Genomic DNA, 13963 nt, shown 5'->3' with positions numbered 1-13963 from the left:
TGAGATCCAGGACCGCTTTTATGGATCGTGTCACAAAGAACGCTGTAGCAAGCAAGAACCTAAATGGTGCAAATTCATCTTTAACTTATAATAACTGTTATCATGATGTACTTAGTGGGAAATTACCTCAGAGCTTTCCTGATTAATTCTATTGGAAAGGTGTTTAGGTTCGATTTCACTGATAGCTTAGGGTCTAACTGCAACTGCAAATTGTAATCGATCAATATTAGGAGTTCAAGCGTTAAATAAACAATTCAGTATAGGACACATACATATTTCTTAGTGCGAATTCTGATTCTGCAAATGCACTGAATTTTGCTTATTGTTAGAACAAATTAGGATAAAGTTTAGATTATTTACGATCGAATAGCTAGAAAATATTTTCACCGGGTGGCTTAAACGATTTCGCTCTCTCTGCTACAATTTGTTCAAGTCATCCTCCTGTCGCTCCGTGGCAGTCACCATGACAGTGACAACCGATGTTGACAGATCAATTGTTGGAGCGATGCGTATTTTTTGAGGCGTCGACGCGACGAGGGGCTTCTCCGTTACATCCCCCTTCCCGTAAATCCTGCTGATGATTCCCCAGGTCTTTGCGTTCATCGCTGGGTTTACCACTGCATTCAATATCGAGAATAGCTAGACGCACTGCTGGCCTTCGTAATACACCAGAGGACGTGCGTACCAGTGCTTGACGCACTCTCCCATCACGTCCATAAAACACCTTTTCCACTCGTCCGCGAGTCCATTGATGTCTTGAAGAACCTCCTACAATCAGTACTAAGTCCCCTTCCACCAACTCTTTTACTTCCTCGAACCACTTACACCTTCTGGTTATGACGGGGAGATACTCCTTGATCCACCTAGTCCATAGCTGATTCGTAATGTGTTGTGCTAACTTCCAACTACTCCGGAGTATTGAAGGCTTGCTAAGGTGTTCCATTGGTGCCAGCTTTACACCTGTTGAATTGCCCAGAAGGAAATGATTTGGAGTTATCGCTTCGTTATCTGCGGATTCCAGTGGCACGTATGTGAGAGGCCTTGCGTTGATCATGGCCTCGGCATCAAGGATGATTGTTTCGAGTGTTTCGTCATCAGGTTTCCGGCATGTCTCGTTTATCGACGCAATCGCGACTTTAACCGAACGCACCAGGCGTTCCCAAACGCCACCCATGTGGGGCGCTGCTGGCGGTATGAATTTCCAAGCGGTGTTTGTGCTGGTGAAGGTCAACGCTAGCGTCTCATTTATTTCCTTCTGCAACTCATTACTTGCTCCCTGAAAGCACGTAGCATTATCGGAGTATATTTCCACAGGTGGCCCACGTCGTGCTATAAGACGTCGAACTGCCATAATGCACGATTCGGTTGAAACGCTATGTACAACTTCTAAATGTATGGCACGAATGGATAAGCATGTAAAAAGTGCTATCCAGCGCTTCGCAACACTTCTGCCAACGCGAACTAGGATTGGCCCAAAGTAATCAAGCCCTACAAATGTGAACGGCCGTACAAACGTCGACAACCGAGCCTCTGGGAGAGATGCCATAGGAGGATAGTTCGGCATGGCCTTCGCTACGCGACATTTAGCACAATTTCTAACAACCTTACCAACAAGCGCACGAAGTTTAGGAATTTCAAATCGTTGGCGAATTTCATTCACTACTGTCTCCCGATTGGCGTGTTGGTAATGGCCGTGGTACCAATCAATGATTAATGTAGTGATGTGATGCTGTCTTGGGAGAATTGTGGGATATCGGGCTTCAGCGGGAGCATAGAAGGCAGATCCCGACCTACCACGCATACGAAGTACACCATCCTCGTCAATGAAAGGCCAATTTTTATAGATGGAGCTTGTTTTCGCCACAGTTGGGTGACGCGCTTCTGGAGGTCCACGAGCCTTGGAGAGAACTTCAACTTCTTTCGGGAAAGCTTCTACTTGTGCCATTTTCCATAATTGTTGCTCCGATCTTTTCAACTCTTCTTGTTGCAGCACGCCTGCAATAGATGGATGGCGATTCCTCCTGTGACGTAGGTTATCTATGAAGCGGAGAACGTAGGCCATAGTTCGGTGCAGTCTAGTCCAGCTACTGAATCTACTCGTTTCTATCAGCGGAGTAGGAGTCCAATGAGTGTGGCAACGTTTCATCTCTTCTTGTGTTGTGGAAGGCGGAAGTTGTTGTGGCCACGTTATTTCAGGCTCGTACAGGAAGTTTGGCCCTCGGAACCATTCGCTACCAGGTTGGAAACTGAGACCTTTGTTCCACTTCGTTGCAAGGTCCGCTACGTTGGTTTTAGATGGTATCCATTTCCACTCCGATGGATCGCTCAGTGTCAGGATCTCTCCAATTCGCAGCTCCACAAACTTGTTGTACCGTCTGTGGTCCGATCTGATCCACGCTAGTACAGTGCTAGAATCACTCCAATAAAATTTCTGCGCTATAGGAAACGAGTGGTTTGTCTGCACTGATTCCATGTACCGAGCGCCAAGAACAGCCGCTTTGAGTTCAAGCCGGGGGATTGATAAGGTTTTTAAGGGGGCTACCTTTGTTTTGGCCCCGATCAAAGCGACTTGCACACTTGCTTCGGCCACCAAACGGAAATACCCGACACATGAGTAAGCCGCTTCGCTAGCATCAACAAATATATGAATTTGTAAGCTATTCAAATCATTTGGAATTGGCGAAGTAAAATAGCTCCGGGGAATCTGCAACTGTTTTAGCTGGCTGAACATTGCAATCCATCTATGCCAACGTTCACTAAGCTCATTGTTTATAGGTTGATCCCATTCAGACCCGGACGCCCAAATTTCTTGAATTAACACCTTTCCGTGCACCAAAAAGAATGAAATGAAGCCTAACGGATCGAACAGGCTCATAACAACTTTTAGTGCCTCCCGCTTCGTGGGAACATGATCCGGGCGGAGGATTTCCTGCAGATCTTTACGCGGCGTAAACGAGTAGACAAATACATCATCGCGGGGCATCCACTGCATCCCAAGCACCGACTCAATCAGATCTCCTCTTTCCAGTAGCAACTCTTTGCATTCGTCGTCCGAAAGCTCTCCTATTCCTCGCAGAACGGCTACTTCATTGCACTTGAACTTTCTCAGCTGAAAACCACCTTTCGATTGAATATGTTTCACCTCATTCACTACTCGGATCGCTTCCTCCACCGTGGCAAAACTGTCAAGGTAGTCGTCCACGTAATGGTTTTCCTGGACGGCTGCCGCTGCACGTGGGTAGTCGTTAACAAATTCAGAAGCGTTAAGATTCTTAACGTACTGAGCAGATGCAGGGGAAGACATCGAGCCAAACGTTAAGACGTCCATAACATAAACTTGTGGTTCCTTTTCCGGATCTTCGCGCCACAGGAAACGTTGTGCTTGCTGATCAGATTCAATGACGGCGAGCTGATGAAACATCTCCCGTATGTCTCCGCTTACGGCCACGGGGTACTGGCGAAAGCGGGAGAGCACCATCGGTAGTGGTGTCAACAGATCCGGGCCTTTGAGCAATTTAGAATTCAGTGAGATGCCGTTGGTTTTAGCTGCAGCATCCCAGATGAGCCTGACCTTCTCTGGTTTCTTTGGGTTTGTGACAATTCCCAATGGGAGATACCAGACGCGTGATTGATCCGAGAATTGCATTTCGTGATGTGTAGCCCTGTGTGCGTAACCTTTCGCTTCGTATTCGTAGATCAGTTCATTCACACGTTTCTTCAGTTCTGGCTGTTTCAGAAGTTTGTGTTCCAGTGATTGTAGACGACGTAGGGCAGTCGAAAAGCTATTTGGAAAGTTCGGACTATCGGTGTTCCAAAGTAATCCAGTTTCGAAACCACGTAGTGTCCTCCTTGTTGTTTCCTTCAATATGCGTATCGCTCTTTTGTTCTCCTCTGATTCTGGTTTTTCGCCTGCTGCTGTTACGCCTGTTCCATCTAGGGCAAAATAATCACGTAGTTGCTCGTTCAGCTGGCGATCCGAGTCAGATGTGGCACTTATATGGAAATTGATAACAGATTGCCCTCCTGGGAATCCCGAAGTACATCCATAAACGCCCCATCCTAATCGACATTTTGCAGCAATCGGTTGTCCCGCCGAACCTTCACGAATAGCTAGTGGTACACTAAGCCGCAGGTTTTCTAAACCAATTAGAAGTTTGGGTTGCACCAGCTCTTGATCTTCTATAGGTAATCCACGTAGATGAGGAAATTGCTGCGCGAGCTCTCGAAACTTTAACGTTTGAGTGGGCAATACCAAACCGTCGACGGTATGAACATTGATCAGTCGATGATAATTGGAACTACCCTTTCCAGCTACTTCCAGTTGAACCTTCTGTGATTCGTTTTCTTCTCGGGTAATGTTGCCGGTCCACTGAAGAGTTAGTGCCTCCGTGGGACCAACAGCTTGTAGTTGTTCAGCGACCGATTTTTCCAGAAGAGTCAATGAGGAACCCTCATCAATCAAAGCGAATACCGTCTCTGACTGACCATCGAATTTCAGAACGACGGGGATGATTCGAAATATCGGGAACTGTTTTTCCTTCCAATCCAAGTGTCTCGAGGATACATTAACCGAATGAGTTGCAGCTGGATTAGATGGATGAAGCAGTGTATGATGCTTTAGACGGCATCCTTGATGACCACACCCTTGCCAGGATTTACATGGCCAGTTCCCATGGGCGTTCAGACAAGTTCTGCAGATGCCGTTTTGCTGCACGAATTTCCATCGTTCATCCATATTGAACGATTTGAATTGAGGACACTCGTACAACCGATGACCCTCATGTTCACACAATGCGCATGGTTTGCTCGTTTTTCGGTGATCTCGGCTCCAGCGTTCCGGGGTATGCTGCACTGCAGTGTGAGCTTGCACCATTCCCCAATCTTTCGACTTGACTTTCTCGTTTCTAAAAGGTTTTCCTTGCACCGGTAGATCGTATGTCACTTCACTAGCAGCCGTGACTAGGCGAGACATGAATTCGCCGAATGTTCGCAGGGTGACATTCGTATGTTGGCCTTTATGGACTGCCCAATCTAGTCTCAGAGGGCCAGGTAGTTTTTCGACCAACTCTTGCATGAGTGTCGGGTTGGCAAGGTGGTTCTCTTGGTGAGCGGCGGTGAGATGGTCAACTAAGTTTTGTACTGCCAGGCCAAACTCCATGATCGTCTCCAGTCTGTCTTGTCGCGGCGCGGGAACTCGATGTACTTTTTCTATTAAGGACCGAACCAACAATTCAGGCCTACCGTACAGGGTCCTTAGTGTGCTTATGACGTGAGGAACACTCGATGGCAGTAGTAGACGGCTCCGAACGGATTCCAGGGCATGTCCCTTAAGGCACCTTTGGAGTCGGATCAAGTTTTCCGCGTCCGAATATCCGCACGCCTCGGTTGACTGCTCGAAGCAGCTTATGAATATGGGCCAATCTTCCGCGTTTCCACTAAAAGTGGGCAATTCTTTGCCTATGACTTGTCGAGCAGCAAAGTGATTCGCTCCCAGCACTGTCGGAATTGAACTTCTAGGCATGTAGTCGGCTAATGGTTCATTTTGAGCACGAATGGGTATCGCTGATCTCTCCTGGTGCACTGATACTTGGGCTTGAAAATTCGACCTACTAGGTTGCATCCCCACCGAAGGCGACGGCAGCGGCGGCAGTGCTCCATCGTTTCTCTCTGATTGAATCATTGGGTCATTCCGCTCCGGTCGATCTGTAAAGGGATCGACTGCACCAGCATCACACTCGTTGTCAACGACCGCACGCTGTTCTGCTAACCAGTCTGATACTTTTCCGCGCGAGTCCACAATTGATCCGTGCCGGCTGCTTGCTTCTGCCATCTGACGAAGAAGTTCATGCTTTTTGTCTAGCGACTGCTGCCTGATGAGCTGCTGCTTAGCTTGAAAGGCCTTCTCTTCCTGAAGCTGACGTTCTCGTAACAGTCTTTCTTCTTCGGATAGTCGTCGTTTTTCTTCCAATTGACGGCGGTCTTCTTCCATTTGCTTGAACCTGATCGCTTCCTGTTCCTTCAGCGCTTGTTCTTCTAGCAGTTGCCGCTCTTCTACCATCTTCATTTGGGCGGCCAACAGAGCTTCTCGAGCACTAGAGGTCATGCTCGGTACGGACGTATTTTGGGATTTCCTCGTCCGCTTGGATGATTTCGTCGATTTGTTGTCAGCACCGGGTGGTTTGAGCTGTTGCATACCACTTGCAACTCCTTCCAATGCTTCACAAACGTTGCAAACGTACTTGCGATCTTTAATAGACTCGTCAACTCCAGCACAGCCGAAGTGGGTCCATTCGTGGCATTGATCGCACGCCACCATATGGGCTTCCGCTGAATCTCGCCGGTTGCATTTTTTGCAATGATGTTCTCCGGCAGTTTTACTGTGACGTCCAGCTTCCATGGCACCACGTACAAAAATCTTAAAGAAATTTGTGAGTGACGTTTCACCAAATCTTAATGAAGCAAACCTTTGATTGTGGGTGTAGCTTTAAGCTAAAATGAGAATATATTTTAATAAATTCATTGCCGTCATGTCATATGTTTCTTACATTTTTGGTGAGATCCAGGACCGCTTTTATGGATCGTGTCACAAAGAACGCTGTAGCAAGCAAGAACCTAAATGGTGCAAATTCATCTTTAACTTATAATAACTGTTATCATGATGTACTTAGTGGGAAATTACCTCAGAGCTTTCCTGATTAATTCTATTGGAAAGGTGTTTAGGTTCGATTTCACTGATAGCTTAGGGTCTAACTGCAACTGCAAATTGTAATCGATCAATATTAGGAGTTCAAGCGTTAAATAAACAATTCAGTATAGGACACATACATATTTCTTAGTGCGAATTCTGATTCTGCAAATGCACTGAATTTTGCTTATTGTTAGAACAAATTAGGATAAAGTTTAGATTATTTACGATCGAATAGCTAGAAAATATTTTCACCGGGTGGCTTAAACGATTTCGCTCTCTCTGCTACAATTTGTTCAAGTCATCCTCCTGTCGCTCCGTGGCAGTCACCATGACAGTGACAACCGATGTTGACAGATCAATTGTTGGAGCGATGCGTATTTTTTGAGGCGTCGACGCGACGAGGGGCTTCTCCGTTACACATAATTAAAATTCGTTTGTTGAAGATGTTTACCATTTTCATTATTTTTTCACCAGTTGCTCATTTTGCCCCACCCTACTACCAACTCTTTGAAGCATATTTTTACAACAAAATAATTATACAAATAGTTGAAAAGTGTTACAAATACATTTCATTGGCGTATGGAATATCAAGAAAATCGATAGATGCACAGTAAGTTGTGATTTCGATTCCCAAAACCTTATTTTAGGTCACCTGATTCTTATAATATTTTCCCAGTACATGACCACTTTACGCATTTTGATTATTTTTTTAAGGTAAACAGATTTTTTGACTAATATTTTGTCATCAACTCATTGGATTTTAGATAATTGGGCTACAATCAAGCAATTTGTTTTGTTAATTTGAAGATTTACAGTGAAAATACAAGGTGCTCATTATGCCCCACCTGCTCATTATGCCCCGCCTACCCCTACAGACCGCTTACAAACTGTACTGTATAAAAGCAGCTGTTTTATTGGCTGGAACTCTTATTCGATTTGCATATCTTTCGGCAAATTTTCCGGAGTTGGATTAAAGTGCTATAAAACAACCCAAATAATTTCACAGCACAGAGATCAATAGCAGTAAAGTATTTGTGTAGTACAGTGGTTTTTCGATTTTGTCACGGTTCTATTTAATCACGCTCCATTATATCACTCTCGATTCTAGCACGGAATTTTTTTCGATTTTATCACTCTATGATAATTGATAGAAATATTTCCAAATATATAATCCAAACTAGATACGGCATATGAATTGTCTTAGGAATGCTACTTTTGCACATTAGTAGGGTTCGCGCACCAGTTTTGGTCAATCTAAGAGAAATCATTCTTGAAAAAAAAATGACAAATTAACCAATTAAAACTACCAATATGCCATTATGAAAGGTTTCAATATGTATTATGGCCAAAACTGATGCTTCTATCCTAACTGGTTTCAGTGACAAAGGTGATAAGGAATTACAGACCGGGTGCTGAACTCGATTATCTAGAATCGCATTTTAAAACATCATATTTACCAAACAAACGATAAGCTGTATAAAACTGCATTTTAATCAAAGTTAGTTAGACAAAATTCAAGCTTTAAATGGAATTCCGTTCGCAACTTCATATAAAGTTTAGGAAGATTCCTAGCATAAGAAAATCCAAAAATGTTCGTCACAATAAGACCATTAAAATCACTTAAACGGCTGTTACGAAATGATCAATGATCAATTGCTACCATGCAAATACCGATAGCACGGATGACATAACTTTAATAATAGGGTAAGAAATCAAACTTTGAACTAGTCAAATTGTAATCTTATTTTGAACCATTTCGAAATTCATTAAAACGACGTACTTTTCAGGCAAATATTGTCCCGAAAAGGATGTTAAACAGCTTTCCGTAATATAACCTGATAACATGGACTTTAAAAGCATTGAAAAATGCGTTTTTGTCATGGAAAACAGGCAATTGAAAAATAACTGAGATTCCATCCATTTCCCCCCAGAGAAAGCACATTTTCGGTGCACTCGTACAGCTCATGCATTGTATCACACGCAATAAATGAACACGTCAAATGAAAGCTTATTTATCGTAGAATCGACCAACCGAATAATATTCCGCATTATTTGTCATAAAATTATCGAATTTAAGTAATTCTTACTTGGAGAATCTTATCTTGAATTGAACCATTTGAAATCTAGATTTGAACTAGTGAATGGGGGCGAGCTTTCAGTGTTGGCCTGCAGACTGCGCTAGTGGTTGCTTTGTTTACTCTTGGGCGATGGAAAATTCCAAATTTAGATTTCGAATTCTTGAAGGATTCCGAACATTTTGAGCTGAAATTCCACTGGCTAATGAAAAATTGGTATGAGAATTAGCAGATCCATGTGATTTTTAGTTGTTTAGCATAAAATTGGCTGTGGCGGGAATTGCTCGAGCTGCTGCCGCCACTAGTTCAAATCTAGATTAAAATTGGTTCAAATTATGATTACGATGGTTCAAATTAAGATTAAAATCACTATTGACAAATAATTGAATTTCTCAATGAAATTTGGTGCAAATGTTAACTTTTTGCCACTTTACGGAAAGCTTATACCCGTGGCTTTCATATACGTGATACCTTACCGTAGTAAATTATTTCCATGTGGATGAAAAAATCGATCAAAAGTGCCGCTGCTTCAGAAAGCCGCAATTTGGTTCAATTCATGATTACCTACCCTACTCAAGTTTTAAAATGCTACACACTCAATTCTGAATTGCCTGTTCAGCACTATTTTGACGAAAATAGAACAGCAGAACTATTTCGGTAGCTTCGGTAATCGATTTTACTGAGGCTCAGTACACCAACTGTCAAAACCAGGAGCAAAAGGTAAACAATACAGAATTGTTGTATTCAGCTGTTATATTTTCGTCAATTTACCGACCACGGTATTTAAAAAAAAGTGTGTAACTCATTGCTTGCTCACTCGAGGAATCTTTTGAGTGCCATTTCAAACTTCATGCGTTCCATTTCATGTGGCTCCATTTTGTCCTCACTAGTTAGTTGATGCATTGAGGGGATATCTTGAAACTGCTCTACAATGCAGCATAAATACAGTCTAGGAAGACTGCTTGATCTTTAATGGCGGTTGGCTAAATTTATTTGTCAAAATGCTGCATAAAGTATTCAATTTCCATTGGGTGGTTTGATGTTCCGTTCGTTTTATATTTGTTTTTTTTTTTTGTATTTAGGTGTATTTTGAGCAATAAAAACACTCGCAAAAAATATATTTCCATTTTATCACGCTCCAGTATATCACGCGATTATTTTTTTCATTCGTGATATAATCGAAAAAGTACTGTAGCTATATATCCCGCTTAAAGTTTGTTTTGACAATAATGTTTACATCCCACAAGCCGTGTTGGTATACCAACAGTTTCTTCATTTGAGCTTCTAGCTGTAATTATATCGCATAACGGCCTACAAAGCGCTGCTGGTTTGTGGATTTGTCAGTATTAAGAATTGTTTTGTATAGTAGCAGCTGTTTTGTTAGTGGGGACTCCTATTCGATTTGTTCAAGTTTTCACATCTTCCGGAAAATCTTCCGGAGTTGGAATAGAGTGCAGTAAGGGCAGCCCCAGTGACAAGTGATTGATTTCTGAAATCCGAGTTTTGTAGCTGAATGGTACTTGTTTTGCAGCCGTGTATAAGCTTATGGTTTATATTTGATTAGCTTCTCTTTTATTCAGTGTTGACTGCTTTAATGCGATGGTTACACAACAGAAAGCAAATGACTGAAGCTTATAGCGCTGAAAATGTTAGTTGGGGAGTGTAGCTGATCTGGCGATACTGGAGGTGCAACTGCGGGCGGTCAATCAAGCTCAAGCTCAAGCTCAAGCTTAAGCTCAAGAAAATTTAATTCTCTTTCAGATGCGCCTAAATCCGGTAGGTACTTTCGAACAACTTATGTGATTATATTGAGGAGCTCTTCCTATGCCCCCGGTGGACAATCTTTCGGTTATGATGATTAACCTGGGCTTGTTAGGGGAATATCTGTAAATAAAAAGAAAATCGCGTTAAGTACTGTTCCTTTGAATTCCACTAAGAATTTGCATCCTTTGACAGATACGTATTTCGACCTCAACTGTAAGGTCGTCTTCAGTGTCTTGTACTTGAGTCGAGTCAAGTACAAGACACTGAAGACGACCTTCCAGTTGAGGTCGAAATACGTATCTGTCAAAGGATGCAAATTCTTAGTGGAATTCAAAGGAACAGTACTTAACGCGATTTTCTTTTTATTTTTATTTAATCTTTCGGTTTTTTTTGTTAGCTGACCAATCCAGCGTCTGTCGGCGTGGACATCAAGAGTGATGAAATAGAAGCCATTACTAATAGAAAATAGCAACTACCGAGGCAAAATATGAGTTAATTTTGAAAATGAAAAAATGTTTTTTTTATGTAAAAAAACGATTATCACCTTATCTCTCCTAGCGCCTCTACAATTAGGAGACATTCGAATGGATCACTAAAATAACTAAAACCGCCGCTATGAAATGAACAGATAGCACCACCGTAGCCTTGTGTGTTTGACGTAACTCAACTGCTGTCACTGTGTTACAGCACATATACGGTGGCTCTTTTGTTTTGATGCGGTGAGTAGCGGAAAAGTTGGCTTCAATGATCCATTCGTCTAGAATAAACTCGATCATTATAGGTCGGTGCTTAAACGGGAATTAGATAAAACCCTAAAACAATAAAAATGTGCACATAGTTCAATTGCTAAAATAGGCATAAGGAAATGAATAAATACCGTCACGTGAAAACAACCTCGTCTCATTCCCGACTCCTTTACAACGATAAAAGTGAATTTCGTGGAATGAAATATGTATTTTGTATCAAAACTATTTTATGAATACTACGCATAATGGATGATAGGGCAGCATCCATTTATTACGTAACGCTAAAATGGGCATTTTTCGACCCCCCCCCTCCGTAACGCTTTTTTTGTATGAAACCCCGAATTTTTTTGTATGGACCGTAACGCTCGACGATACCCCCCTCCCCCTAGAGCGTTACGTAATTTGTGGATGGCGCCCAGATGAATCAGTACTGAACTTTTTCAGTACTTGATTTTATAATAATAAAAATGAACAGCATTGTTTAATACTGGCAAAAGTACCGAGAAATCGGAATATTTTAGGCTGGTATCCAAGTCTACACTAATTTCTGAAGTTGCCGCGTCGTGCTGGAAGGAATCAATTAAATCAATTGACAATAATTGAATCTGATGCTATATTCTGATTCTTTCTTTTTTTGTTTACCGTTTTCATCCAACGGTACCATATCTGACCCCTGCCTAAAATCAAGAAAATCACAGTTGAAGATTAATTTTATAATTTTTTTAGCAATTATGCTTAAAATAATGCTCCGCTCCAATTTAGTAACAATATACGACATAAAATCTTATGAAAACAATTCGGTAAAAGGTGTTCCGCTTCAAATTGCACCACGGAAAACAGTGCACAACTTTTAAATAAATAAATAAATAAATAAATTGGATGCATCAAAATATAGCTGAATTTTTAACCAGCAACAGTATATTATGTGTAGAATATACCATATACATTTTATCGGAATTGGTTAAGTATTGGCGGAGATATCTTCGACGCGAGAATATTTGATTTTTGGAATCTTGTACACTCATTCTGAAAATTACTGTTAGTGTGTCAAAACGTCTGCAAATTCAACATAATAAATGGTAAAATTTTCATCGAAATCGGATGAGTACTCATTTTTTTTAATATTTTTTGTTGTTTAGAGAGACTTTACCCTGAAGGGGCATTCGTCTCTAAATCTATATAAATAAAAATGGAATGGTGTTTGTATGTCACGAATAGGCTCGGGAACGGGCCAACGGATCTACACCATTCTTTCAGTGTTTGATTCGTGCAGGGCTCCGACGTGTTCGTACGAAAAAATAATTGAGAAAATCAACCGGGAACGCACCTAAAACGGCAAAGTTTGAAATTCCATTTTGGGTGCATTTTTCTTTGGAGCTGCATGTCAAAAAACACAGTGGGCAGGCAGAACGACGTTTGCCGGGAAAGCTAGTTTTTATATAATTCAAAACTTGAACCGCCTCAGAGTGAGTTTTAGGCATTTCTTTACAATTTTAAGGCCCGATTGCACTATTTCGACAATAAAACTGTCAATACTGATGCGATTCTCGATAAAATTGGACAGTGTTGATCTAATATAATAACATGTTTTCAATCAAATGAGTCATTTTGGCTTTCAACGTTAGAAAACTGTGAAAATACAATTAAATATTTGTTTGCATATTGCGACTTTTGGCTACATAACGACCACAACTTTTCATCCGTATGACCAAATCAAATGAAATGAAAAATAGACCGGTCGTCCTCTATGGGCACGAAACATGGACCCTACGTGCAGAGAACCAACGCGCCCTTGGAGTTTTCGAACGGAAGGTGTTGCGTACCATCTACGGTGGAGTGCAGGACGGGACTTGGAGAAGGCGAATGAACCACAAGCTGCATCAGCTGCTGAGAGAACCAACCATCGTTCACACCACGAAAATCGGGAGGTTACGGTGGGCGGGTCACGTCATCAGGATGTCGGATAGCAACCCGACTAAAATGGTTCTCGAGAGTCATCCGACCGGTACAAGAAGACGTGGAGCGCAGCGAGCTAGGTGGGTCGACCAAGTAGAGGACGATCTGCGGACCCTACGCAGAGTGCGGAACTGGAGACAAACAGCCATGGACCGAGTGGAATGGAGGCGGCTACTATGTACAGCAGAGGCCACCCCGGCCTTAGCCTGACCGGTAAGGTAAGTAAATCAAATGACATTCTAATACAATACTTCTATATACATACGCCATCTAAAAAATCATTGTAATCGGTTCACTATTTCTGACTCAAGCGTATGTAAAATATATTTTTTTTTCTCTAATTGTACAAGATTCCCATAATCTAAATTTCTCGCGTCAGAGATATCTCCATCAATGCCAAACCGATTCTGATGAAATTTCGATGGTATCATCTACACATAATAAACTTTTGCTGGTTAAAAAAGTATGCATCAAGGAATCAAAAGTTATACCACAGACAAACAGACGTAACACTTCGAATGTTTTTCAATTCAAATCATAGTTACGGAAACATATTCGCCCAATGCTAAAAGGACTATGTTTGGCCGACCACCAACTAGGTGGCGGTAGTGAGCAAACGTCAAACTCGAACAAAAACTATGCGAGCGCCACGGTTGGGCAGTTGGCCAACTATCAAATTTTGAAGAAGACCGTTAAATCGGTGTACGATGGGAATTATTAGAGTGTTACGTCTG

The 13963-nt window shown here is 42.0% G+C and overlaps 2 protein-coding genes across 6 annotated transcripts in view; both read right to left on the bottom strand.

The window, feature by feature from the left end:
- LOC109430277 (uncharacterized) overlaps window positions 1-13963 on the bottom strand; it is a 45485-nt gene that overhangs the window by 18471 nt on the left and 13051 nt on the right. The window lies entirely within an intron of this gene.
- LOC115263739 (uncharacterized) lies at window positions 10-7808 on the bottom strand. Of its 5 annotated transcripts, XM_062846162.1 has the most exons (4): window positions 6826-7808; window positions 6680-6756; window positions 6546-6612; window positions 10-6489 (listed from the first exon to the last, which is right to left on the bottom strand). In XM_062846162.1, exon 4 carries the CDS (start codon window positions 6395-6397, stop codon window positions 491-493), a length of 5907 nt encoding a protein of 1968 aa, XP_062702146.1. In that variant the 5' UTR covers window positions 6398-6489; window positions 6546-6612; window positions 6680-6756; window positions 6826-7808; the 3' UTR covers window positions 10-490. The 5 variants fall into 5 exon arrangements, 3 of the variants coding, with proteins under 3 accessions (XP_062702146.1, XP_062702144.1, XP_062702145.1); XR_009996378.1 differs by having other exon boundaries at window positions 10-59; window positions 127-203; window positions 273-7808; XR_009996377.1 differs by having other exon boundaries at window positions 10-59; window positions 127-7808.

This window comes from Aedes albopictus, chromosome 1 (genome assembly GCF_035046485.1).
Source record: "Aedes albopictus strain Foshan chromosome 1, AalbF5, whole genome shotgun sequence".
NCBI lineage: Eukaryota > Metazoa > Arthropoda > Insecta > Diptera > Culicidae > Aedes > Aedes albopictus.
This window is presented reverse-complemented; position numbering and strand designations above follow the sequence as displayed.